Source organism: Megalobrama amblycephala, unplaced genomic scaffold (genome assembly GCF_018812025.1).
Source record: "Megalobrama amblycephala isolate DHTTF-2021 unplaced genomic scaffold, ASM1881202v1 scaffold343, whole genome shotgun sequence".
Lineage (NCBI taxonomy): Eukaryota > Metazoa > Chordata > Actinopteri > Cypriniformes > Xenocyprididae > Megalobrama > Megalobrama amblycephala.
The window spans coordinates 308,760-333,774 of record NW_025953347.1 but is presented as its reverse complement, the minus strand read 5'-3'; the positions used below and the strand labels follow the sequence as shown (position 1 = coordinate 333,774).

At 38.7% G+C, this 25,015-nt stretch overlaps 1 protein-coding gene across 4 annotated transcripts; it reads left to right on the top strand.

The window, feature by feature from the left end:
• Positions 1-869: 869 nt before the first annotated feature.
• Positions 870-25,015, top strand: LOC125261177 (CMRF35-like molecule 1). 4 transcript variants are annotated; one of them, XM_048179787.1, is made up of 7 exons: positions 870-1,147; positions 1,687-2,013; positions 14,828-14,941; positions 15,821-15,888; positions 17,831-17,864; positions 19,042-19,109; positions 24,235-25,015. In XM_048179787.1, the coding sequence occupies exons 1-7, from the start codon at positions 1,093-1,095 to the stop codon at positions 24,286-24,288; spliced, it is 720 nt and encodes a 239-aa protein (XP_048035744.1). In that variant the 5' UTR covers positions 870-1,092; the 3' UTR covers positions 24,289-25,015. The 4 variants fall into 4 exon arrangements, with proteins under 4 accessions (XP_048035744.1, XP_048035743.1, XP_048035741.1 ...); XM_048179786.1 differs by having other exon boundaries at positions 14,804-14,941; XM_048179784.1 differs by having other exon boundaries at positions 14,729-14,941.

Genomic DNA, 25,015 nt, shown 5'->3' with positions numbered 1-25,015 from the left:
TTCACTGTATTTCTTGAGGAGAGGATTCTGTTAAATAAAATACCTCCATTTGGAGCGGACTTTACGCTTTGTAACCTTGCAGAGAAATCAATAAATTTGCGTGCTTTGTGTAGTGGGTAAACACGCTACTGACACTAAACTAAAGACAACTTCAACTAAATGTGAAAAAGTGGAAAAGCATAATGTGATCCTTTTAAGACAAACCATGTGCTGATTCATAAGTCAACACCATTGTTTGAAATTGATGGTGTTTCTGACATCACAAACCTTGTAACCAATTATGTCAATGGTCACAACGTCACATGGTTGGGCTTTAACATATCATTAATATGCTTTGAAGCAGTTAAGTCTCAAGAGAGGCCAGGTTATCCTGGTTTATTGTTTTGTTGATATGAAAAATCAGGTAGATTAAGCAATATAATGTGTCTATAATGTATATTATGATGTTATGATGAACTATATTCCTTTCCCCACTGATGTTCTGAGTTTGTAAGGATACTGAAGGCAGCTGTCTGACTCTGACATGGCGAATGGGTTGTGTAACACATTATTAATTTTTTTATAACCTAGTCAAAAGGTTAATCATATTAATTTCCGTTATGTGTCCGACGTTGTAAAAAGAGATTGTGCAATGTTTAGCTCAGTAAGTTGAGCGTGTGGATCTCTGAGCTCATGCGAGCAAGTGGAGGCGGGGCTAATTTGCATAATAATTGTTCCATGTATACTAAATGAGGCAAGGGTGTAGACTTACATCCAAGCTATTTTAAGGCATGAACAAAAATTTCACAGGAAAAAAAAATGTTTAAATATGTCATCTTGGTGATCTAAGATGTGTTTTAAGGGATAAAATTTTAAAGATGTATACAGTCTAGTTATATATTCCAGTCCAAGATTTTTTGTTTTGTTTGCGAGGTCTGGTATCACTACAGCATCAGCACAAGGCACAGCCCAGAAATATCACTGTTGCAAAACTGAACTGCAGCGTCAACACACTACCCACATTCTCACTCAGGCATGAGATACAAAGACAGAAGTAGACTTTGCTACAGCTTACTATACACCTAATTCAAACCCCAGAGCGGTTGGAAGAAAATGGTTAAAGAAAAAACATTTGTTTTCTTCTGTCTGTGCTTTTTTCATCTGGTTGGTAAGTCATAAAAGTTTGTTTTTTTGATCTTGCTTTTATTCCTCGATGTTACGATAAGTTGTAGTCTGGATTCAGATTTAGTGCATTAGTCTAATCAACATTATTCATGTATTTATCAATTTTATTTGTCTCATTGTCCTGTTAAATTAGGATACTAAGCAGAACATCTGTTTCATTTTTTCTTATTTTAAGATACAAGGTTTTTATATTTTGCCAATAAGTTGTTTGCGTGGAGCTCTAATGAACTTCAGTTCCACCATCAATAAAAAAATGTGAGATATTTTCACTGTTCTATGAGCTCTTAACACTAAACCAAAACTTAAAATTTAAAATATATGAAGATGTGTGAATTTAGATAGTATGATTTGCACCCTGCCATATAATTTACACAATGCTGTTTCTATCTTTTATGGTTTTTATCTTTCTACCTTTCCAAAGTTTGTAATAATTTAAATCATTTAAATCAGTTATTCAAACTTTAGTTAAAGCATTATTAAACCGAACTTTAATATATGTGACTGAAAGACTGTGTTCTTCAGGAGTGTTTGCTGATGAACTGAAGTCAGTGTCAGTGAAGGAGGGAGATTCAGTCACTCTACAGACTGATCTTACTGAACTACAGACAGGTGATCGGATAAAGTGGAAATTCGGAGCTAATGGGAGTTTAATAGCTAAAATCTTTGCATTGACCATCGACATCCCTGTTAATCTTACTGAGAGATTCAGAGACAGACTGAAGCTGGACATTAAAACTGGATCTCTGACCATCACAGACATCACAACTGAACATGCTGGAGTTTATGAAGTTGAGATCAGCATCAGCAGGAGCTCATCGTATAAACACATATTCAATGTTACTGTCTATGGTGAGTACACAACTACAGCTCACTCTATTATATTACATTACAGTTTCTGCATATTTATTGACATAATCATTTGACATTTAAGGTCATTTTATTATAAAAATTAACTTTACATTTCCAACCTGAAAACTTCCTCCTTACAAAGATTTATGACTTTTTTTAAACAAAGTTGCAACAAAAACTGGTTCTCTACTTCCTCCACATTACGACATTACTGTATGAAACATGTCAGCACAGGACTGTCTCCACAGTAAAACATGATTGATTTGACCACTGATGCCCAGTAGATACAAGAACAAAACAGCTATTCCTACACACCAAACAGAGTTGTTCAAACAAGATATTTTCTTGTTCCATTTCCTTTATAATTGTTACCCAGTCAACAGTTTGTACTCACAGTAATCTAACATGTGGTCACAGTGAGCTGAAAACCTCACAGCACACTTACTGTGTGCATGAATTATTGCCACAATGTGAAGTCACACCAGCCAGACATGCTATAGTTCTAAGAACATTATGTTGTGTTCTTGTAATGTTTTCAGTAGTGAGCTTTATTTTTCTTACCAGAATGTTGAACTAGAAGATTCCCTAATAATTCTCAAACCCCTTCACCAAGACAAACACAAACCCGAATAAAAAATCAGTGAATCTCAATAACGGTGACATGCTTCATGCCGCAATGGATTCTGGGGTGTATCATACAAAACACATGTGATGGACTAGATGACATCAGCTGATCAGAACACTACATGATGATTATATCTTTATCATCGAGTAGCAGACATCATCTAGTTACAATTTTTCTTGCTGCTCTTGCCATAAAACAAACAGTTACAACAACCAGAGAAAAACGTAGTTTTAAAGTGTTCCTATTATGGCATTTGAAAGGTTCCTATTTTGTATGAGAAGTCCCCAACAACAGGTTTACATGCATGCAAGGGCAAAAAACACCCAAAGAGTCACGGTATATGCGTTAGCCCAATGCAGAAATGTATTGATAAAGCACTGCAGTTGTACACCAACGTATTGCTCTATTCTTTATCATAACTCCAAGTAATAACAACATTTGACACATTTCTAGACAGTTGTGAGCAAGCACATATTGCTGTTAGCTGGTTAGCCGGTGTTGCGGCAAAAATTAATTAGCTGACATCACTAGTAAGAGACAAACCTTAGGAGAATTCACTTTATAAAGATTTTATTTCTTGCAAGAAAGAGTCCACAGTCGACACAACCATACAATGTCTGCCCCGAGTGTGAACTAAGGACACAAAGGAACCCACAAACATTTATACTCCAAATGTCTGAGCAACTCTCCTCAGTACTTTTCCATACAGGATGTAGGTAACAAACACACACACAAATGGCCCACAAATGGCCTTCCCTTTTGTCTCAGACTATTTTAAATTAAAAAGCAAGAAACACAATGGTCCCCCTTCTGTCTTAGAACTTATTTAAATGATCCGACACCCTTGGTTCGGGAAAGCTCTCAGTTTGGATGTCCCATCGTTACCCCCAGACGCTTTGTCTGTTGAGCTCAGAGAGGTGTTTTGCATAGCTGAAACAGATATTGACTTCTGTGTGAACTCAAAAATAAAATCTTTTTCTGTGATTAAATTTTCCCCAACAATTCCCCCTTTTATCATTCTTTGATAACTCACAAGGAAAATTTAAAATGTGTAGATATAAAAAAAAAATAATAATAATAAGAAAAAAATAAATAAAAAATAACAATTATAAAGGTATTTAAAAGGTAATAAAAAGTAATAATAAAACAAGCTAATTTAAGTCACTCATCACATTTACACTCTTCATTTCTGATTTTTTGTATAAATGATCATTCTCTTAAATTTGTAAATAAAGAAACATTTAGATATCTGGGTTCCCTAATAATAAAAACAAACAAAACAAAACAAAAACAAAAAAAAAATAAAAAATAATAAAAAAAAAAAACAAATAAAAATCCCCTAATTTGTTTTAGGTGTCTCTTCGCTAAACATCTCATCAAATTCGCTCATCCACTCATTGTAATCGTCATAAACAGTTAGTTTACCCATTTGCTGAGACATATTGGTCTTCACCATTCTCTGTACTATGCTGGAAGTGCACTGAAAAATACATGGTAAACATAGCAATACTAGTACCACTATTGCAAAAATTGGCAATACAGTGTAACATAGCCAGTGTCCCCAAACTCTCAGATTTGTTATCCACCCAAACCATGAATCATCAGCTTTCTCAGGTTCCCTTACAGCTGCTCTCATATGGTTTATGATGTTTGTGATGTTGTCACTGTAATCTGGAATGTGAAAACAACATGACATTCCCAACATTTTGCAAGCTCCTCCTTTTTCTGCCGTGAGCATGTCTAAAATCAGTCTGTTCTGAATAACTGCATCTCTGATCTGTCTCATTTCCTCATTCACCATTGTCATGGCATGTTCGGTGCTATTGGCTAAAGCTAACACACTCCATGCTAATCCATTAATTTTGTTTATCGTTACTGCTGTTCCCACCCCCAGAAAAATAGACCAGCCCACATTTGCCCCAGGTGTTGTCCACGGATCTGACAAGACATAACCATTGTAATGGTTTGGCAATGTCCCTATTTCAGAAACAATATCTCTTTTCTGTCTGGTCTTTTCTCCTTTTTCATTATCCGGAAAATACACAGATGTTCCCACATTCATTAAGGCTGGGTAACAGCAACCTGTCCAGTCTTTCTGTGGCATGAAATGATATGCTCTGTCACCGCAAACCCAAACTGCCGCAGGTGAAGTGTCACCTGGTTTGCTAAACGGGCAGGTAAAGTCTGTTGTGATACCGTCTATTACGGCTGTGCAGTTCCCTGTCGTTGAATTCTTGATGTCAATTCTGACTCTGCAGTCAGACCATCCTGTGTTCACGTTCAGCTTCAGTCTCTGTGAGCACACGCACACATCTCCTTGAACATGCATCACTCTCAATGGTGGAATCAACATGTCTGTGTGATTATACCGTTGTGTTCTCTTGCAGGCAGATGTTGGATGTTTTGTTGGAATCTTCCCTTGCTCGATGTCTGCTGCAGCTCTAAGCACCTCCGTCATCTGCTTTGGGATCAGACAGTCCAGTCTCATTTATTGTTGCAACAGTCAATGGTACTGTCTTCCAGGCGTGAGACATTTGCAGACAAAGCCAGCAGCTGGTGTTTATCTTCAGTTCCTGTTTCTGCAGCAGTGCCAGAGTGCAGGCTTTGTTCCCTTGGCATTTTGTCATTGCCTTGTCCACTTCCGGTTTTGTTCCCCCTTTTCCTACTCCTTCATTTCCCATCCACACTGTTTCATCCCAGCTGGGAATGTCAGGTTCAAATGCTGGTATAACAGGTGGTTTCACTTGTTGTGGTGCTGGTTTACTCATCACCAAGCTGAATAAAGTCAGTATGCACGTGGTTACCTTTATGCCACACATTCCGGGCACTTGAAACCGGTGCCATGGTCTCACTTGCTCCATTCTTTACAGTTGGCTAAATGGATCGCACAGTTGTACGTCCAGAACGTGTGAGGAAGATTAGTCTTTGATGTGCTTTTTCTTTAAAAAAAACTGGTTGGCTCAGCACCACTTTGTGCCAGGGTCTCTACTCTTGAGATGATAACGGCAAATGATGTTTATATTTGATCTCTACCCGCACAGACGTGTGCCTCCTGCTCCTCTCCTCTCGGCTCCTCCTCCCCGATCACTGGTGGGACCTTTCTGCAATGGCTCGCATGCACCCACGTCGCTCTCTCAGCTACCTTGACGGCGGTGTGTGTCGTCAGAAGCACGACAAATGGTCCTAACCACCTTTTCGCCTTCCAGCTCTTCCTCCTCAGGTCCCTTATCACCACGTAATCTCCTGGCTTGATGTTGTGCAAGGGAGTCTCAGCCGGTTTCCCCTGAGCAGCTTTCACCTGCACGCAGACATCAGACAACAGAGAAGACATTTCTTTGCAGTAATTCAGCATATTGTGCTCACACAAATCTGTGGATGGCAGCTGTTGTTTACCCCCTTCCATTCCCATGAATGGCGGTCGTCCAAAAACAATTTCAAACGGGCTCAAATTTACTCTGGTTCTTTTTCTCATTCTCATGTACATTAACACAATAGGCAAGGCTTTTATCCATGTGAGACCAGTGTCTTCACAACATTTTGCCAATTTGTTTTTGATTGTTGCGTTTTCACGTTCCACTGCCCCCCCTGAAGAAGCATGGTAACTGCAATGTGTTCTCATATCTATTCCCAAAAACTGACCCACTTGTTTTATTGCCTCGTTCACAAAGTGTGTTCCGTTGTCTGAACTTATCTTTCTTGGAATTCCCCATCTGGGAATTATTTCAGTCAGCAGGGCTTTGGCCACTGCTGCTGCATCCTGTTTGGAGGTGGGGAAAACTTCAACCCACTTTGACCACATGTCAACCATCACCAGGCAGTATTTCTTTCCCTCACACGGACTCAATTCAATGAAATCCATCATGAGATACTCAAATGGGCCTTCTGATGCTGGTTGAGATGCTAGGGGCATTTTCACTCCTCTCGCCACATTGTGTGTGTTGCAGATGACGCATCTGTTGCAAAAATTTTCAGCGACCACTGTAAAGCCCTTCGTGAACCACATGTCTTTCATTTGTCTTACCATAGCCCCTTTGCCTCCATGGTCACGCCCATGGAGGCATTTAGCATAATGAGAGAAAAAATGTCGGGGTAAACAAGGCTTGCCATCCACACTCATCCACACATCATTCTCAAGTTTGCAACCACAACGTCTCCACAGGTTCTTCTCCGCTACTGTAGCAAACGCCTGCATACTCTGTAAAGAAGTCAAAGCATTTGTGTTAGTTTCAGATAATAAAATGCATTCTGGTTCCTTTGACTGCTGTGCTGCTGCGGCCTTCGCAGCCATATCTGCTCTTGTGTTTCCTGTTGAAATGAAATCTTTGTTTTTAGTATGCGCTGCGCATTTACAGATAGCAAGTTGTTTTGGCAAGAGAATTGCGTCTAAAAGAGTAGACACAAGAGAAGCATTTAGAATTGGCCGGCCATCAGATTTCAAAAAATTTCTATATGTTTCCATAAAGCCCCAAAATCATGCGCAACCCCGAACGCGTATCGTGAATCTGTGTAAATCGTTACACTTTTACCCTCCATAAGCTTGCATGCTTCTGCCAGGGCTACGAGCTCCGCCGCTTGAGCTAGAAAAATTTGATGGCAATGTGCCAGATGTCAATGTTTCGAATTCAGTGGTCACCGCGTAACCAACTTTGTTCAGACCTGTCTGTGGATCTCTGAACGCAGAGCCATCCACAAACAGGATATGCTCACTGTTTTCGAGCAGTGTGTCCGAAATGGTCAGGGCGTGGGGTACATATCTGTTTGAGTGCAGTCAAACAGCAATGATGTTCCTCCCCATCCTCCTCTGTTTAGGAAGGAGAGTGGCAGGATTCAGCACTGTGCAATGCTTGACTCTGATGTTTGGCATATCCAGCAAAATTGTGTGATACCTCAGCCATCGTGCTGTTGACAAATGTGATGTCTTCCTCTTGTTCAAACCATTGTTTTTCATAAAATTGATCTCATTCTGTTGCGACATGTGACATGCAATGCAAATTGTCAGGCATCATATAATCTGTACCAAATGACAACGTTCTATTTTTCCCCAATTCACAGATTGTTTTTGCCCACTCAGTTTTGGTTATGTGCCATTTGTAAACCCATTTTTGGTTCTGTTTTCAAATACATTTGCTCACCCTCTCTCACTACAATGCCCGAGGGATCTGCAACCATTACCAAATTTAATTTGCACATTAAATCTCGGTCCAGAACGGGTACTGGGCATGTTTTTGAAGTTAAAAAATGCATGCTTCAGCATGTGGCCCCCTTCCGTCTCACACTTAATTGGCACAGTGAACCGTTCTGTTATATAATATCCTGATATAGACAAAGAACCATGCGTTTTATTTTTTAGCGCTGGTTCACATGGCAAGTCACATGATCGCAAAAGAGATCGGGTCGCCCCTGAGTCTACCAAAAATGAAATCATTGTCCCTTCAACTAGCAGGGGATATTCAGGCATGTTTAAAAATCCCTTACTGCTATACATAATCAAACATTTGTCAAAATCTTCTCTGTTTGTTTCAGAAACACACAAAGAGGTGCAAGCTTTTCTTTTTTTTTTTTTTTTTTTCATTGTGGAGAGCATTATCAGTGCATGTGTTCAGGTGTGGGTGCGTGTGTGTGTGATATTAGTAAATGTGTACTTCCCTTTGCGGCGTTTTTTGCATCCTTGGCCGTGGTCCACCCGATCTCCTCCTGCTCTCCGCATCCTTTTTCTCAGTCAGCCTTTCGCAGTTCAGGGCAGTTTATTGCCCAATGTCCGTCCATTTTGCACTTCCTGCATCTCGTGCACTCACGAACAATGTGGTCATCAGCTCCGCACAGATAACAGCCATTTTTATCTGAATTGTGTCCCCATATGTTCCCGCTGAATCTTTGCGGTCTTTGCACGGCTGCCAACTGCAATTCTTTTATTCTTGACCTTTCCTTCTTTGCCCTCAGCTCATCTTCCGCGTGCATGGCATGTTTCATGATGGTGCTTACTCGTCCTTCAGTCCATTCAATATAGCTGTGTTTCACGGCTTGGGAAATCTCAGGTCTCAGTCCATTCAAAAGACTATTCGCCAAACAACTTTCCCACGTGGTTGGTCTGTCGCCACGATCTGCTGGTTCCTTTAACCCGCTGTGCTTGCAAAACACACTGTAGAGTCGCTCATAATAAACTTGAATGCTCTCACCTGGTTCTTGACGGCAGTGGCTCACTCTGGACATGTCGATGCGCGCTGGAAATGCTCTTCTCACAGTCTCAGTCAGTCCCGTCACAGCTGCTCGATATCCGTCGTTTGAAGCATGATGCCAGTTAACGTGACTTCGTCTGTGATCTGCTGCTGGTAATTCTGCGCTGATCTTGTGCCAGTTCATTCCTCCCAGCTTTGCCATCATGATTCTTTTCAGTTCATTTAGCGTCGGGCTGAACTCTTGGCAGAATGTCATCAGTTCGGTGGCGAAACGGTCCCCTGCGTCGTCGGGATTCGGCAGGTGGGCCATCGCCTCTTTCATGTCGGTTAAATTCCAAGGGCGGTATACTAATTCTATTGAATTTGTTCCCATAACTTCCACCATGGGTGCTGTGATGCTCACCCGCTCTTCCTTCGCAGTTCTGTCCCAGTTCTTTGTTTTCTTCGGACTCTGGATCTCAATCTTCCTCTTCCTCTTCCTCGTCGCTCTCTGTGAGGGTATCAGGATTCAGATTGAAGTCCCCGTCTGACTCCAGCATTCTGGCTCGTGCATGTGTGTTGGAACGTAAAACATATGATTGCGCACCTTTCTTTCTTTGCTTTGTCTTCCGGATCACTAGTCTCTTTCTCCTTCCGGACGGCAGTGTTTCTTTGCCCCAGAAGCTTTCGGCTGCGCATGCTCCTCGTTCTGTTGACCGTTCAGCTGTGCGTGCTCTCTCTTCTCTTATCTCAGCGGCGCGTGCTCCCCCGTCTCTCTGCTGGGGAGCTGGAGTTGGTTTGGCTGGTAGAATTGGTTGGTTCGGTGGAAACGGAGAGCAGTCGAGGTCGGGGTCCACTTTCAGGCCTTGGAGCTCCACATTGGGATAAATTGTGTAGCTCGGCGGTGTTTCATGTGGAAAAGCACAAGCATAAGATGTGTTAGTAATAGTAATCTCATTCTGTGGAGGCGCAGTCGCCTTTTCTTCATTTTTCTTTTCTTTTTTCAACATTCTTCTTTCCCTATTATCTGCCTCTTCCACCCAGCAATTAATTGTTTTCTCACATTTCCCACATACATGTTTTTTTAGCACAACCCTTTGTTATGTCACTCCCTTCTTCAATCGACAATTTTACCGTTTTCAATCTTGTACTACTAAGTGTTCCTTCTTTTGGGAAATCATGATATTTGATCAACTTTTCTATATCTTGCATGCATCTTTGGCCATATAATTTTCTCATTTGACAAAATACCGGTGTCTCGTATTCAGCTAGCTTGCTTTGGGATTTCCCCATATTGGCAGTCTGATTCTGTGGCTTTTCGCGCGCGCGCTATTAATCTGTTGGACGTCTCCGTACAGATCTGATCTCTTCACCCAAGATCAGCCGGGCGGACGCTCTCAATAGCGCCCTATTCGGGACCGCACACAACTCAGTCCCCGGACTGCACACAACTCAGTCCCTCTAGTCCCCGGACCGCACACAACTCAGTCCCTCTTATTCGCCCACGTGATTTCAGTTTTTTTTTTTTTTTTTTTTTTTTACCTCGTAAAAAACATCAGTTCACGCTGCATTTGCCACAGATTCAGACTCCCCTTATGGTTATCCCTATCAATTCAATTTTCTATTTAACCAAATTCTATTTAAAAAAAAAAAATCTCCCCCTGAATTTTCCAAGTTTGTCTCTTACCAGAAGCTCCCGTTGCCGTCTCGGGTTCTTTTCTCTTGATTCCAGTGGTCGTCCTCCCGGACCTACACAGCATCGGCCCCTCGTCCCTGAATCTAAACGGGGTTAGGGCTGACTTGGGTCAGGATTGCAGGTCACCGGTGCTGCCCAGGTCCAGAAGGTCCATCCAAGGAATCCCACTTCTGACACCAAAATTGTTGCGGCAAAAATTAATTAGCTGACATCACTAGTAAGAGACAAACCTTAGGAGAATTCACTTTATAAAGATTTTATTTCTTGCAAGAAAGAGTCCACAGTCGACACAACCATACAATGTCTGCCCCGAGTGTGAACTAAGGACACAAGAGAACCCACAAACATTTATACCCCCAATGTTTGAGCAACTCTTCTCAGTACTTTTCCATACAGGGTAAAAGTGACAATACACATACACAAATGGCTAGAACTAGAACTTAGAACTTTAACACAATGGTCCCCCTTCTGTCTTAGAACTTATTTAAATGATCCGACACCCTTGGTTCGGGAAAGCTCTCAGTTTGGATGTCCCATCGTTACCCCCAGACGCTTTGTCTGTTGAGCTCAGAGAGGTGTTTTGCATAGCTGAAACAGATATTGACTTCTGTGTGAACTCAAAAATAAAATCTTTTTCTGTGATTAAATTTTCCCCAACACCGGAGACATATTAGCTGTGTGAAGCGTACACAACACACACAACTGAATACATATTGCGCATGCTACAGAGAAACAGCAACAACTACTAATCATACTTGCAGGTTGTTATTTGGAGGAGGAAGAAGCTGGTCCAAATAAACTGGGTACTGACCCATCCTTCAATAACAACCGGCTTGCAAATCCCTTGTTGAACGCATTTAGGTTGAAGAAGCAGTCGTCAGTAAAATGGCAGGAACACAGCACAAGGTTCGGGCTATACTGCTATGGTATCGTTGTAAAGATGATTCTTCACATATTGGCAGTGTTTGAGGAGTTTCAAGTTTTCTCTGGTGTCTTTGGGTGCAATAAGTGGGCAGGCAATATGCTAATGATTCGGCTTGACGTCACAACGAAACGACTCATTTAATTGACTCAGAGACGACTCTAAAGCCGCGGTCACACGACTTTGAACGTGCAAAATTTCTTGGATGCTGTAACGTCGTCTTTTTTTTATAAACATGAATACAACATATAACATTCAAAATGTAAAAATATAGAAACTACTCAATTTTATTGCAAAAATATCATTATTTTAAAGTCCCTGTGAACCAGAAGTTACAAACGTCTTTTCTCCAGTGTATTTCCAAGCAAAACGGAATATTGAATAGAGGGCAGAGTTTTACTTTAGCGCTCCTCCTCTCCATCTCTCGCTCATAGCAGACTAACGGTTGGAGGAGAGTGGTTTAAGCGTTTTCAACCCAAGCCGTCAAACTGACGTCATCAGAGAAGAAATACCATTCCAGACCGGAAGTAACTTTTCAGATTTTGATTACAGATTACCATGACAAACTATTTTTTTCTGTGTTTTAACTTGCATGGATTATCTGTTCACCACAAGACTAGTAATATGCACTAACAAATTAAATAGGGTCAATTTTGATTGAGGTCAAGCCGTGACAAATCGATTCGCAGGTCAGAGTTCACCAAACTTGAACTTTGAAAATTTTTCCGCACAAGCTTGCGTTTCCGGTCTGACACATTCACATGCGTTTGAATGGAAGTCAATGGAAGAAAAGTGCAGTGTGAACGCACCTTTACTTTAAGAGACAATGTATACGTTGCACTTTCAGATTTAAAACTTTGTATGATGTTTTCATACTCTTAGAGCTATGTTACACACTACATGAAAGGTCATTTTCAAAAATCCATAATAGGGGCACCTTAAAACATCAAGAGTCAAACTGCCCAACTAAAGCAAATACTGATCACCATAATGTGACATCTAACCAAACTATTATTTTTAATTAATCATCAACATCTAAACCTCTCTTAATCTCAATACAAGCTTTTGTACACATATGACAGAAATAAAGTCGATCAGGTTTGTAATAAGTGAAGCTGGTAATGCTGTTTATGGAGTTGTTTAATGATGCTGAAGCCTGACATCAAACAAATGTTTAGATGTCAACCCAAAATTCATTTTCAACCAAAATTTGACATCTGAGCGATGTTGGAGCACAGCAAAATGCCCAGTGTTAAATGAACACCCAAAGTGTACATATGACTCCATCTTACTGGGAGTTAAAAAGTAACACTGAAGCAGTGTTAAAGTTAATGAGATAATTGATTGATAATTGATTGATGATTGAGTGATGATTGACAATTAGTGGAGACACCTGATGTTAATAAGCAGAATCACTGAAGGAAAGAGAGAAAAAAGGTGTTAATTAATGATTTATGGAATGTTTTATTTCAAGTCACCATGAAAGAGGTCAGCGTTTGCTTTAGTTGGGCTCTTGACTCTTTACCTTTTATTATTAATTTTCTCTGACTGCTCCAACTTTGTGTTTGTAAAGCACATTTGTTATAGTCAGAGAAAAAAGGATCTGGTCACAATATAATTTTATGAATATTGAATTAAGCCAGTTGTCATTTAAAGTCTAAATCTTTGACTGTGTGCTTGATGTGTAGCTTTAGTGTTAATGATTGTAGTCATGTGAGTTTACAGCTTGAGATCCAACAGCAGGAAGACCTTTTTTTTCTCTTTTTTTTTAAGAATAATACATTATGCACTGAAGCTTCAGTGTTTAAACACACAGACATCAAGAATCAGCATCTGATTCTCAAGAACGGTGACGATAAATAAATACAAAATACTGACAAACAGATCGACTCTGAACATCACAGAACAAGCTACTGTCACAACAAAACAACAGAAAAATAAAGCAAACATGAACAATCTACGAAAATTACAGGACAATTCAGCTGCATAATTTATTCATGCAGCAATGCATGATGGGAGCCATGGATGAGTTTTGATTGGTGGCTCCCATCATGCACTGCAACATGAAGCACTTTGTTTGATTGTCACCATTGTTGAGGGTCATATGCTGATTCTTGATGTCTGTTTGTGTTTAAAAATAAAAACTTTTCAGATTGTAAGAGCTCTGCTGGATCTCAACAGATTTACTGTAAAGAAATAATATAACATCTATATCACCAGTTAATGCTGGATGTCACCAATGAATCTGACCATTTCACAATGAGAAAACACAACCATTATGACTGTGATTCCCAAAGCATTGTAAACCTAAACTAATAACCTTTGGCTTACAGCACTATTGGGAAACACAGTATAGATCATAGTTTCTCTGACGACAACAAATGTGCTTTACAAACACAAAGTTGGAACAGCCAGAGATAAATTAATGTCAATAAATAGAGTCAAGAGCCCAACTAAAGGAAATGCTTTTCACCATCATGGTGACTTCAAACTAAACTTTCATTCAAACATTAACATCTAAACATCTGTTAATTCTCAGTAAGAACTTTTGTTGATGTATGACAGAAATCAAATCAAACTGGTTAATAATAAGTGTAATAATGTTTAATGGCTGGAAGTCAGTTGTAGTTGTTGTGTCTCTCTCTTTTTCTCTTGTTGTTTCTTCAGTGATTCTGCTTATTATCATCAGGTGTCTCCACTAATTGTCAATCATCACTCAATTATCAATCAATTATCTCATTAACTTTAACACTGCGTCAGTGTTACTTTTTAACACCCGACAAGATGGAGTCATATGTACACTTTGGGTGTTCATTTAACACTGGGCATTTTGCTGTGAGTCTACTTCCAGTAAAATGTCTAGCTTGGGTGACTTCACAGTGTGGCAATAGTATATGAGCACACAGTGAGTGTGCTGTGAAGTTACACTTTCAGTCAGATCACCACAACCTTACATTGTGACTGACCACATGCAGGGTGAGATCACTGTGAGACAAAGTGTTGACTATGATAATACTTACAAGATTGCCATCTTGAACTGTTTAGACACATCTCATTTCAGCGAGTTGTGTCATATACAACAGTATTCAACAGGCTTCTATTATTCATGTTTACTTATTCATGTAAGAATTAAGAACCAGGGCCAAAAGCAAACTTTTTATTCAGGTGGTCAGAGTCAGAGTTCATTCTCACAAAAAAAGACTGACTGACATCGCAATACACTTTTATATAATAGTGTTCATGTTTTATAGTGTTTCGTTAAAGATCTACTACTTTCTCCCACTCATTCACTCAAACTAATAACTGTCCCTCTTCAGCCGCTCCAACAACAACAACACCAACAACAACACCAACAACACCAAAACTGCCCTCTGCTTCAAAATCTTCTTCAGGTCAAACTCCATCTGATCATTCAGGTTCAGACTTTGACCCAGTGCCGATCTTAGCTGCTTCTGCCGGATTTCTGTTGATTGTGGCTGCACTTGTGATCTTCTTCATCTACAGGAAACACAGAAAAACAGATCAGCAGGGCAAGTGTTACTTACTGTTGACACATCTGTAAAAAATATATTAAAGGGTTAGTTCACCCAAAAATGAAAATGATGTCATTAATGACTCCCCCATGTCGTTCCAAACCCGTAAGACCTCCGTTCATCTTCTGAACACAGTTTAAGATATTTTAGATTTAGTCCGAGAGCTTTCAGTCCCTCCATTGAAAATGTATGTACGGTAGACTGTCCATGTCCAGAAAGATAATAAAAACATCATCAAAGTAGTCCATGTGACATCAGTGGGTTAGTTAGAAGTTTTTGAAGCATCTTATATAGATTTTGGTCCAAAAATAATAAAAAATGCGACTTTATTCAGCATTGTATTCTCTTCCGGAATCCTTTCCATTGAATTGATTCCATTGAATTGATTCCATTGAATCCTTTCATCTGTCGGCGTTGGTAATGCACTTTTACATCGTTGTTTTTGGCGATTAGGACATCCGCGACATGCACACTTACGCACCATTTTAAAAAATAGCTTGAATACAGCGGGCGTCTCTCTCAGACTGTAAACGAAACTCTGGCGCACCAGATAACATGTCAGCAGCGTCTTACATCAGCAGTGCGCTGCGGTTCACTGAACCCGAGTCATGAACCCGGATGAACAACAGACTTAAACTTAAATCTTAACAATCTTAAACTGTGTTCCTAAGATGAACGGAGGTCTTACGGGTTTGGAACGACATGAGGGTGAGTCATTAATGACATCATTTTCATTTTTGGGTGAACTAACCCTTTAAGTATTATAATAAATGAGTTTATACTTTAATAATACACCTCAAATAAAAAGATTTTATATAATGAAAATGAATTTAGTGATTTCATGCTATTGATTTATCGCATCTGTTATTATTGTAGAAACAGTTAAGGCCCGTGAGGAAGAGGTAACCTACGCTGACACGACATTCGTCAAAAGAAAGGCACCGGTAAGATTGTGTCACTTTTTTGTCACAATTAGGGCTAAAAAGACATGGACTGTGTAAATGGGTATGATTCCCTATAAAACTATTAGATTTAATTATTTGGGGTTACTAAAAAAAACAGGTGACAGTAACACTATTTCTACACCAGGCACAAATGTTGTCACATCATGCCACACCACAACAGCACGAGACTGAAAACGTTTCTCAATATGCATTATTGTGTTCTTGTGAAACGTCATCAGTCGCTGTCCACGTGCTGTTCAAATTCAAAGTTCACATCTAGCCAAGTACGGTTCAAATCCCCGGATGTGTTCTTGATCCGCCCCTTTTATCGAGGATGCATCTAGAGGTGACTTGAGACAGCCAGGTATCCCAGAATGCATCGTGGATCAACCAGTGAATATCAATAGCTGAGGAGAAAGCCTGTGTAATTTAAAAATGCTGCTGGTTTTCTGTCAGGTGTGAATGTAGTTGTTTAAAGCTCAAATCTGTGGTTTATTGATAAAGATAGTGCCTCTTTGAAAATCTGATCTGACATTTTCAGAGTTGCAAGATCTGGGCGATCACCAGACGCTCAATGCTAATGTACCCTGCTAAGGACAGCCTTACCTTGACTAATCCTTCTGGCTCAGATCCCAGATAGCAAGCAATGATCAAAATAATGTTAAATCAATGTTAATGTGTCAACGTTAACCTCACTGAATCAATATCACTTTTGCATCCGCAATTAATGTTAAATAAATGTTGAAATTTCACCAAAAAATCAATAGTAATGGCACTGAATCAATGTTACTCTGTTACAAAGAGCACAAACTCACACAAACAGCCGAGAGTCAAACTGCCCAACTAAAGGAAACACTGATCAACATAATGGTGACCAAACATTTTCAATTAAACATCAACATCTAAACCTCTGTTAATTCTCAAAAAGAGCTTCTGCTGAGATCTTGAGAGATTTATTGTCTTCTTTTATCTTCAGTTGATTTCAGGCTGTGTGGCTTTAAGTCAGTTGTAGTTGTGTTTCATTTTCTGAGAGTTTAAACATGAAGTTGAACCAACATCACATTGTAACATTGATTCAATGCCATTACCATTGATTTTGTTTGTTGAAATTTCAACATTTTTCAACATTAATTGTGAGTGCAAAAGTGATATTGAATCAATGCTGTTAACGTTGACACATTAACATTGATTTAACATTATTTCAATCATTGCTTGCTATCTGGGATGTTTCTATAATGGTTAAATATGGGATATAATTCATCTCGTGTATATCTTGGTCTCAAAAATCTATTATTTGTTCAATGGGTTCTTTAAATGGGTTTTTGCTAAATCACCTGAAATAAGGTCTGTGGTTAACAAAGCCTCTAAATATTTTCAAGTTTTGATCTATGACATAAAACATACCAGTTATAACCCACTTGTGATTTTTTTTAAACCTTTATTATGTCTTAAAAACGGCGGTTGCAAACAAGTTGCTAAAAGGGAATACTTCCTTTGGTGGGGACTTTAGACATCATCATGACAAACAGGACATTTGGACAGAATTTCTCATGAAAAAGTGGATAAGTATTTATACACAGCACAGATCATAATCAGCGAGCATGTTTTTAAATAAAGTTGCTTGTTAAATAACGTTTGTGGAAGCTTGGTGGTGATGACGTTGATCCGCGACTATGGTGTGCTGTAGTCCATTTACAGCCTACTGTTAGCTTTTTATATGATGACCAGAGGTGGAAAGTCCAGGGGCCAGAAAGTAAAAATCCTGCCATCAGTGGATGGAATAAACATATAGCAGGACTTTTACTTTCTGACCCCTGGACTTCCACCTCTGCTGATGACTTTATTTAGGCTTCAAAATGTGTAAATGTTGTGTTAACCCTGCCAATGCTTGCTATGAATATTGTTAGCTTAATGGCAACTTCTCTTTTGTGTTTTCTTTCAGAGTGTTAAACAGGAGGAAGATGTTGTGTACGCAGGTATCGTTACCGGACGATAATCAAATTCTGTGCTAAGTTTCCTCATTAATGATCTTCTGTTCATAGTTAACAGGTTTACATGCACACTAGAAAGCCACTAGAAGACATGACTAGTATCAATAGTTTGAAGGTTTGGCAACCATTTCGTAAATGCAGGTCAAGAACATAACACAGAACTGCAAAAACCCTATACCAATTTCTTAAGTGCATGTAAACTCTGAACAACATTTTTACCTGTTCATTTTTTTTGTATATATGTGTGTTGTGTTAGATTATTTTTGTTGAGTCATTTTTTAATGATAATGATTGCTTAATGAGTTTTTCAGTTATACTAAATGTCAAAAGGTCAAACATAATCACATGCAGAAAAAGTTTAGCATAATGAGGCACTAAAAGTAAATTGAGCTCCTGTACATCAATGGGATCTGCTTTCCTGTAGTTCAGTGGTTAGAGCATGGCACTAGCAATGCCAAGGTCATGGGTTCGATCCCAGGGATTGCACAGACCCAGATACAAATGTATACTATAATGCAATGTAAGTTGCTTTAGATAAAAGCGAAATTCTGCCAAATGCATAAATGTAAATGTAAATCATTTGAATTCTGGCCAAAAGCGCAATGTTTCATAAGCTATGTTTCCATTTAAAGTTGTGAATTTATCTTGTGTGTAAAATTAGAATATTTCATAAAACATTTGTAAATAAAGCACTGTTTCCATACCATGTGTTTAAGAGAATAAAATCCTTCCTGGGAAACTTGTGCAAAGTATCAGTTTCTGCAACTGGGGAAGCCCGTAGCTTTTTCTTACATAATAAATGACTGACTTGCACCTCAGAGCATGCAGATGAAATGCAAACAAGCGCTGTCATGTGATCTTGCGTTAAGATTCCTGATGGGAGCACAATAGTGTGAGACAGTTATAGGAGGTGACTATACCAAATCATTTTGATGATAGACATTTCAAATGATTAAAATAACATTTTAGATAGTGTGCAATGAGATCGCTACGCTGGTTAGTCCAGTTAAACCAATCACATGATCTGTTGAGGCAAAGTCACGCGACTTTTTTTGATGTGCATCAAGAAATTAATTTTATATATTAATTTTAAAATTTTATATAATGAAAATGAATTTAGTCATTTCATGCTATTGATTTATCACATCTGTTATTATTGTAGAAACAGTTAAGGCCCGTGAGGAAGAGGTAACCTACGCTGACACGACATTCGTCAAAAGAAAGGCACCGGTAAGATCGTGTCACTTTTTTGTCACAATTAGGGCTAAAAAGACATGGACTGAGTTTTTTTTTTTTTTTTTGTATGAGTGTAAATGGGTATGATTCCCTATAAAACTATTAGATTTAATTATTTGGGGTTACTAAAAAAAACAGGTGACAGTAACACTATTTCTACACCAGGCACAAATGTTGTCACATCATGCCACACCACAACAGCACGAGACTGAAAACGTTTCTCAATATGCATTATTGTGTTCTTGTGAAACGTCATCAGTCGCTGTCCACGTGCTGTTCAAATTCAAAGTTCACATCTAGCCAAGTACAGTTCAAATCCCCGGATGTGTTCTTGATCCGCCCCTTTTATCGAGGACGCATCTAGAGGTGACTTGAGACAGCCAGGTATCCCAGAATGCATCGTGGATCAACCAGTGAATATCAATAGCTGAGGAGAAAGCCTGTGTAATTTAAAAATGCTGCTGGTTTTCTGTCAGGTGTGAATGTAGTTGTTTAAAGCTCAAATCTGTGGTTTATTGATAAAGATAGTGCCTCTTTGAAAATCTGATCTGACATTTTCAGAGTTGCAAGATCCGGGCGATCACCAGACGCTCAGTGCTAATGTACCCTGCTAAGGACAGCCTTACCTTGACTAATCCTTCTGGCTCAGATCCCAGATAGCAAGCAATGATCGAAATAATGTTAAATCAATGTTAATGTGTCAACGTTAACCTCACTGAATCAATATCACTTTTGCATCCGCAATTAATGTTGAATAAATGTTGAAATTTCACCAAAAAATCAATAGTAATGGCATTGAATCAATGTTACTCTGTTACAAAGAGCACAAACTCACACAAACAGCCAAGAGTCAAACTGCCCAACTAAAGGAAACACTGATCACCAAAATGGTGACCAAACGTTTTCAATTAAACATTAACATCTAAACCTCTGTTAATTCTCAAAAAGAGCTTCTGCTGAGATCTTGAGAGATTTATTGTCTTCTTTTATCTTCAGTTGATTTCAGGCTGTGTGGCTTTAACCCTCAGGGGTCTGAGGATTTTTGGGGCCTTGGAGAAGTTTTGACATGCCCTGAGATTTGTGCTTTTTTCAGTTGTTCATAAACATATTAATGGAAAAAGGTGTCATTACACTGTATTCAGCACAAACTAGGCTACAATAATATGTGAGGAACATGTATGTACATGTTTGTGTTTTTGAAGGAATAACGTTTATGCGTGGTTATTGAAAAAACAAAAAACTTAAGTCACTGAAATAAAGCCAAAAAATATATATTAAATCTGTGTTCACAAGACTTCTGGGTATTTGAGGTTGTAGACTAGAGTTTTTGCTTCAAAATGAGGTAAAAAATTATGCTGCCTGCTTGTTCATATAAAACAATAGAGAGATTTAAATTTTCTAAAACATCTTTGGTCAAGAAACACAATATGTGTGGAGGCGTGAATAATCATGAATAATGGATGATTCTCAACTGAGAAGACAAAAGAATCGCATAAAGAGCTCTAATGAGCTGCATAAATAATGAGCTCTTTCAGTCAGATAGGCTGTGAAAAAACCCTCTGTAATCATGATTCAAATCTCATCATGGTGTAAATCAAACATACAGAAAAAATAGCAATACTGTGAAATATTACTACAATTTAAAATAATGGTATTCCATTATATTCTTTAAAATATAATGTATTTCTGTGATGCAAAGTGTCTGAACAATTATGTTACCTCTATGGCATTTCATATAGGCTTTTAGCTTAAAAGCATGCACATTTGGAGAAATACTGATGGATTCTCATATGTTTGTCAATTTTCTATACAGAGGAGTAATATTTATTCAAGATTTATTGTCATTACTATGAGTGCTGGATACTGTGTTTTCAATTCATACTTGCAGCCGGAGGGCGCTCTGTACACATTTAGTCCACAAATGCCTGAGCACTAAAGAAGAATAGGCAATCCAGGAAATAACTGAACTAACAGAGGCCAGAGATCGCTAACTATGGCTATTCAAAACACTTTTCAAGACAATAAATACACGATTGAGACGATGAATGCATGCATTGACTCAGTATTTGCCTCTGAATAGCGCTGGCTCCGTGGGCGTGGACGCATTAGCGGATAATGAGCTGAATCATGGATTTCTGACATGGCTCTCTTTTCATACAGATTACATAAACACAGAATGTTTGTTTTCGATTTGACTTACACGATTTAAAACCTGACATTTCAACGTTTTTTTTAGACATAAGTCTAATTTTTTGTCATTCGTATTCACTAAGTTACAGTTCATTTTCTGAGAACTATCAGATTGGACTTCGTTCAGAGGGAGACGAGAGATCACGCATCATGTTAGTTTTCTTTATTTTACAAAAAGCACAATATTTAGTTTTTACTCTGAGTGTACACAAATAAAAGAAGATATTCCACAGATTAAAATGGTGTATAACTCTTAATTGTATGTGCAACATTGACAGAGTATTTTGAGTCTCTTTCACACTGGTTAGAAAAAAAAACGCGGTGATCACGCCGGCGTGACCGCCGACCCGAGAGTTTTAAGTCAGTTGTAGTTGTGTTTCATTTTCTGAGAGTTCAAGCATGAAGTTGAACCAACATCACATTGTAACATTGATTCAATGACATTACCATTGATTTTGTTTGTTGAAATTTCAACATTTTTCAACATTAATTGTGAGTGCAAAAGTGATATTGAATCAATGCTGTTAACGTTGACACATTAACATTGATTTAACATTATTTCGATCATTGCTTGCTATCTGGGATGTTTCTATAATGGTTAAATATGGGATATAATTCATCTCGTGTAATATCTTGGTCTCAAAAATCCATTATTTGTTCTAATGCAATAATGCTTGTTATTATTTCTTAATGTACAGTATAAGCTTCTTATACATTAAAGGGTTAGTTCACCCAAAACTGAAAATTCTGTCATTAATTACTCACCCTCATGTTGTTCCACACCCGTAAGTCCTTTGTTTGGCTGTTTCTCAATATGCGTTCTTGCGTCCTTGTGTTCTTGCTCTACGTCATCATCAACCGTCGAAGTACAGTTCCAATACTCAAGAACGCAAGAACGGAGGATGCATGAAAGTACCCGGATGTGTTCTTGATATCGAGGATGCATCAAATGCAAACTTGAGAGAATCGAACCGTTAAAAATCCCAGAAGACGCTGCGGGCGGTCGTCATACGGAAGCCTGTAAGCTTTAAAGTTCTTGTTCTCACTTATGAGATTCCCGCTACAAGCTCGCAAATATATGAGACGGCTCGTGAAAGTAAAACGTTTGTTTTGCTTAATTTGAATAAAGTGATAACCTGAAGAAAGCCTGCAGTATGTTTATTGGAATATAAAAAATAATCTTAACATTGACAAAGGATGTGACACAAAGGCTACTCATTTTATAAATACACGTGGTGAAATAAAAAAGATATAAAATGATATGAAAACAATGTCTATAATAATATGAAAGAAATCTTTTATAGGTTATGACAATTGTGTGTGATGTTATGTTGTATTTATTGTGCATTAGCCACTTAATATGCTGGGACGGTCAGTTGAGCAACAAGATCGCAGCACATCTCAATTCTCAAACGATGCGTTCGGTGTCCTCGCGTCCTTCCGAATTCATTCTTTCAAGGTCGCCCGGCAAGACCGGACTCCACGAGAACGCAAGTCCGTTCTCTGCGTTCTTGGAATTGAGAAACAGCCTTTGTCTTCAGAACAAAAAATAAAATGTCTCAGTGATGCCTCCATTGACAGGAAGTTAATTTACATTTTCAATACCCAGAAAAGACCTAAGAAGTGTAACTTTGGCAGTTTGATGTGTTTGAAGCTGCCTTTGCACCATTTCTGATATTCGCATGTTTGTCACATTTCGCCCGAATGGCAATCCCAGCAGTGTCTTTGATGATACGTGTGTGCCTCAAGACTGTAAACTTTAGCAAACATGTGCTTTTAGGTTCAGTCATGGTTCAATCGTGGTTAGTCGTGGCTAATGGTTAGAGAGTCAGACTGGAAACCCAAAGCTTTTGGGTTCTTAATACTAGCAGGATTCTTTTAAGCCCAATTGCTCGGGCAACACAGCAAAAATGGCTGCCACTAACTTGGATGAGTTAAACTTGTAAAAATTATCTTGATAGACAAAACGTGTAAGTGTCATAACCCTTTGTTAAACACAGAGCTTATTTTTTGCGAGTCTATGGGGAAAATGCATAGGCTTTTGATCGAGGGAACCCATGTGCCGCTAATTTCCGGGTTGGCCTACAAAAACACGTCATCCCTGAGGTACTCTATTCACTTCACTTACAGCAGCAAGCAGGTGAGGTTGTCATGGCAACCAAATACATCACCCACTTGCATAACCTGATATTGCTGAGTTCAACATGTTCCTGGGTCAACATTTTTGCTGATCCTGGAACAACATTAAAATCAACTAATCAGATTTGAGGGACAAGTTTACAGATTATGTCAAGTTTAGGCTTAAAATCATGAATTGGTGCTTCTACATCAGTGTTTTTCATCTATCATTTCCCTCTGATTTTTGGGATAACTTATGGGTAGGTTTAGGTTTAGGGGTAGGAACAAAATATGTTGACCCAGGAATGCATCTAACTCAGCAATATCATGACGTGCCACACACTTATTACTTGGAGTGCTAAACAGCAATAAACATGTTGAAAATAAACTATTAACATGTTTGTCAATACAATTTCAAAGAAGGTTTTTATGAAGCAAGTATAACATGCAATATGGTGGAATAAGTCCCGCCTCCTGAATAAAAGCTAATGGCAAGTTGGTAGTCAACGATTCACTGTAGCTGCCATTAGAAGTTCCGGTAACCATAGAAACCGTCTGCGTTCTGAGATGCGCACTTAAGACTGCACATGCGCATTGGCTGGTTCAGACTGTGACATGATATCATTGATATGCCATGCAAATGAGTGATAGAAAACCAACTGCACAAAGTACTGTACCAAATTATTCCACCACTACTTAACTTAACTTATCTATATCCATAAACAAGGACATTTTTTTAAATGAACCCTGCCAATGCTTGCTATCAATATTGTTGGCTTAATGGCAACTTCTCTTTTGTGTTTTCTTTCAGAGTGTTAAACAGGAGGAAGATGTTGTGTACGCAGGTATCGTTGCCAGAAGATAATCAAATTCTGTGCTAAGTTTCCTCATTAATGATCTTCTGTTCATAGTTAACATGTTTACATGCACACTAGAAAGCCACTAGAAGACATGACTAGTAACAATAGTTTGAAGGTTTGGCAACCATTTCGTAAATGCAGGTCAAGAACATAACACAGAACTGCAAAAACCCTATACCAATTTCTTAAGTGCATGTAAACTCTGAACAACATTTTTACCTGTTCATTTTTTTTTTGTATATATGTGTGTTGTGTTAGATTATTTTTGTTGAGTCATTTTTTAATGATAATGATTGCTTAATGAGTTTTTCAGTTGTACTAAATGTCAAAAGGTCAAACATAATCACATGCAGAAAAAGTTTAGCATAATCAGGCACTAAAAGTAAATTGAGCTCCTGTACATCATTGGCATCTGCTTTCCTGTAGCTCAGTGGTTAGAGCATGGCACTAGCAATGCCAAGGTCATGGGTTCGATCCCAGGGATTGCACAGACCCAGATACAAATGTATACTATAATGCAATGTAAGTCGCTTTAGATAAAAGCGAAATTCTGCCAAATGCATAAATGTAAATGTAAATCATTTGAATTCTGGCCAAAAGCGCAATGTTTCATAAGCTATGTTTCCATTTAAAGTTGTGAATTTAACTTGTGTGTAAAATTCATAAAACATTTGTAAATAAAGCACTGTTTCCATACCATGTGTTCAAGAGAATAAAATCCTTCCTGGGAAA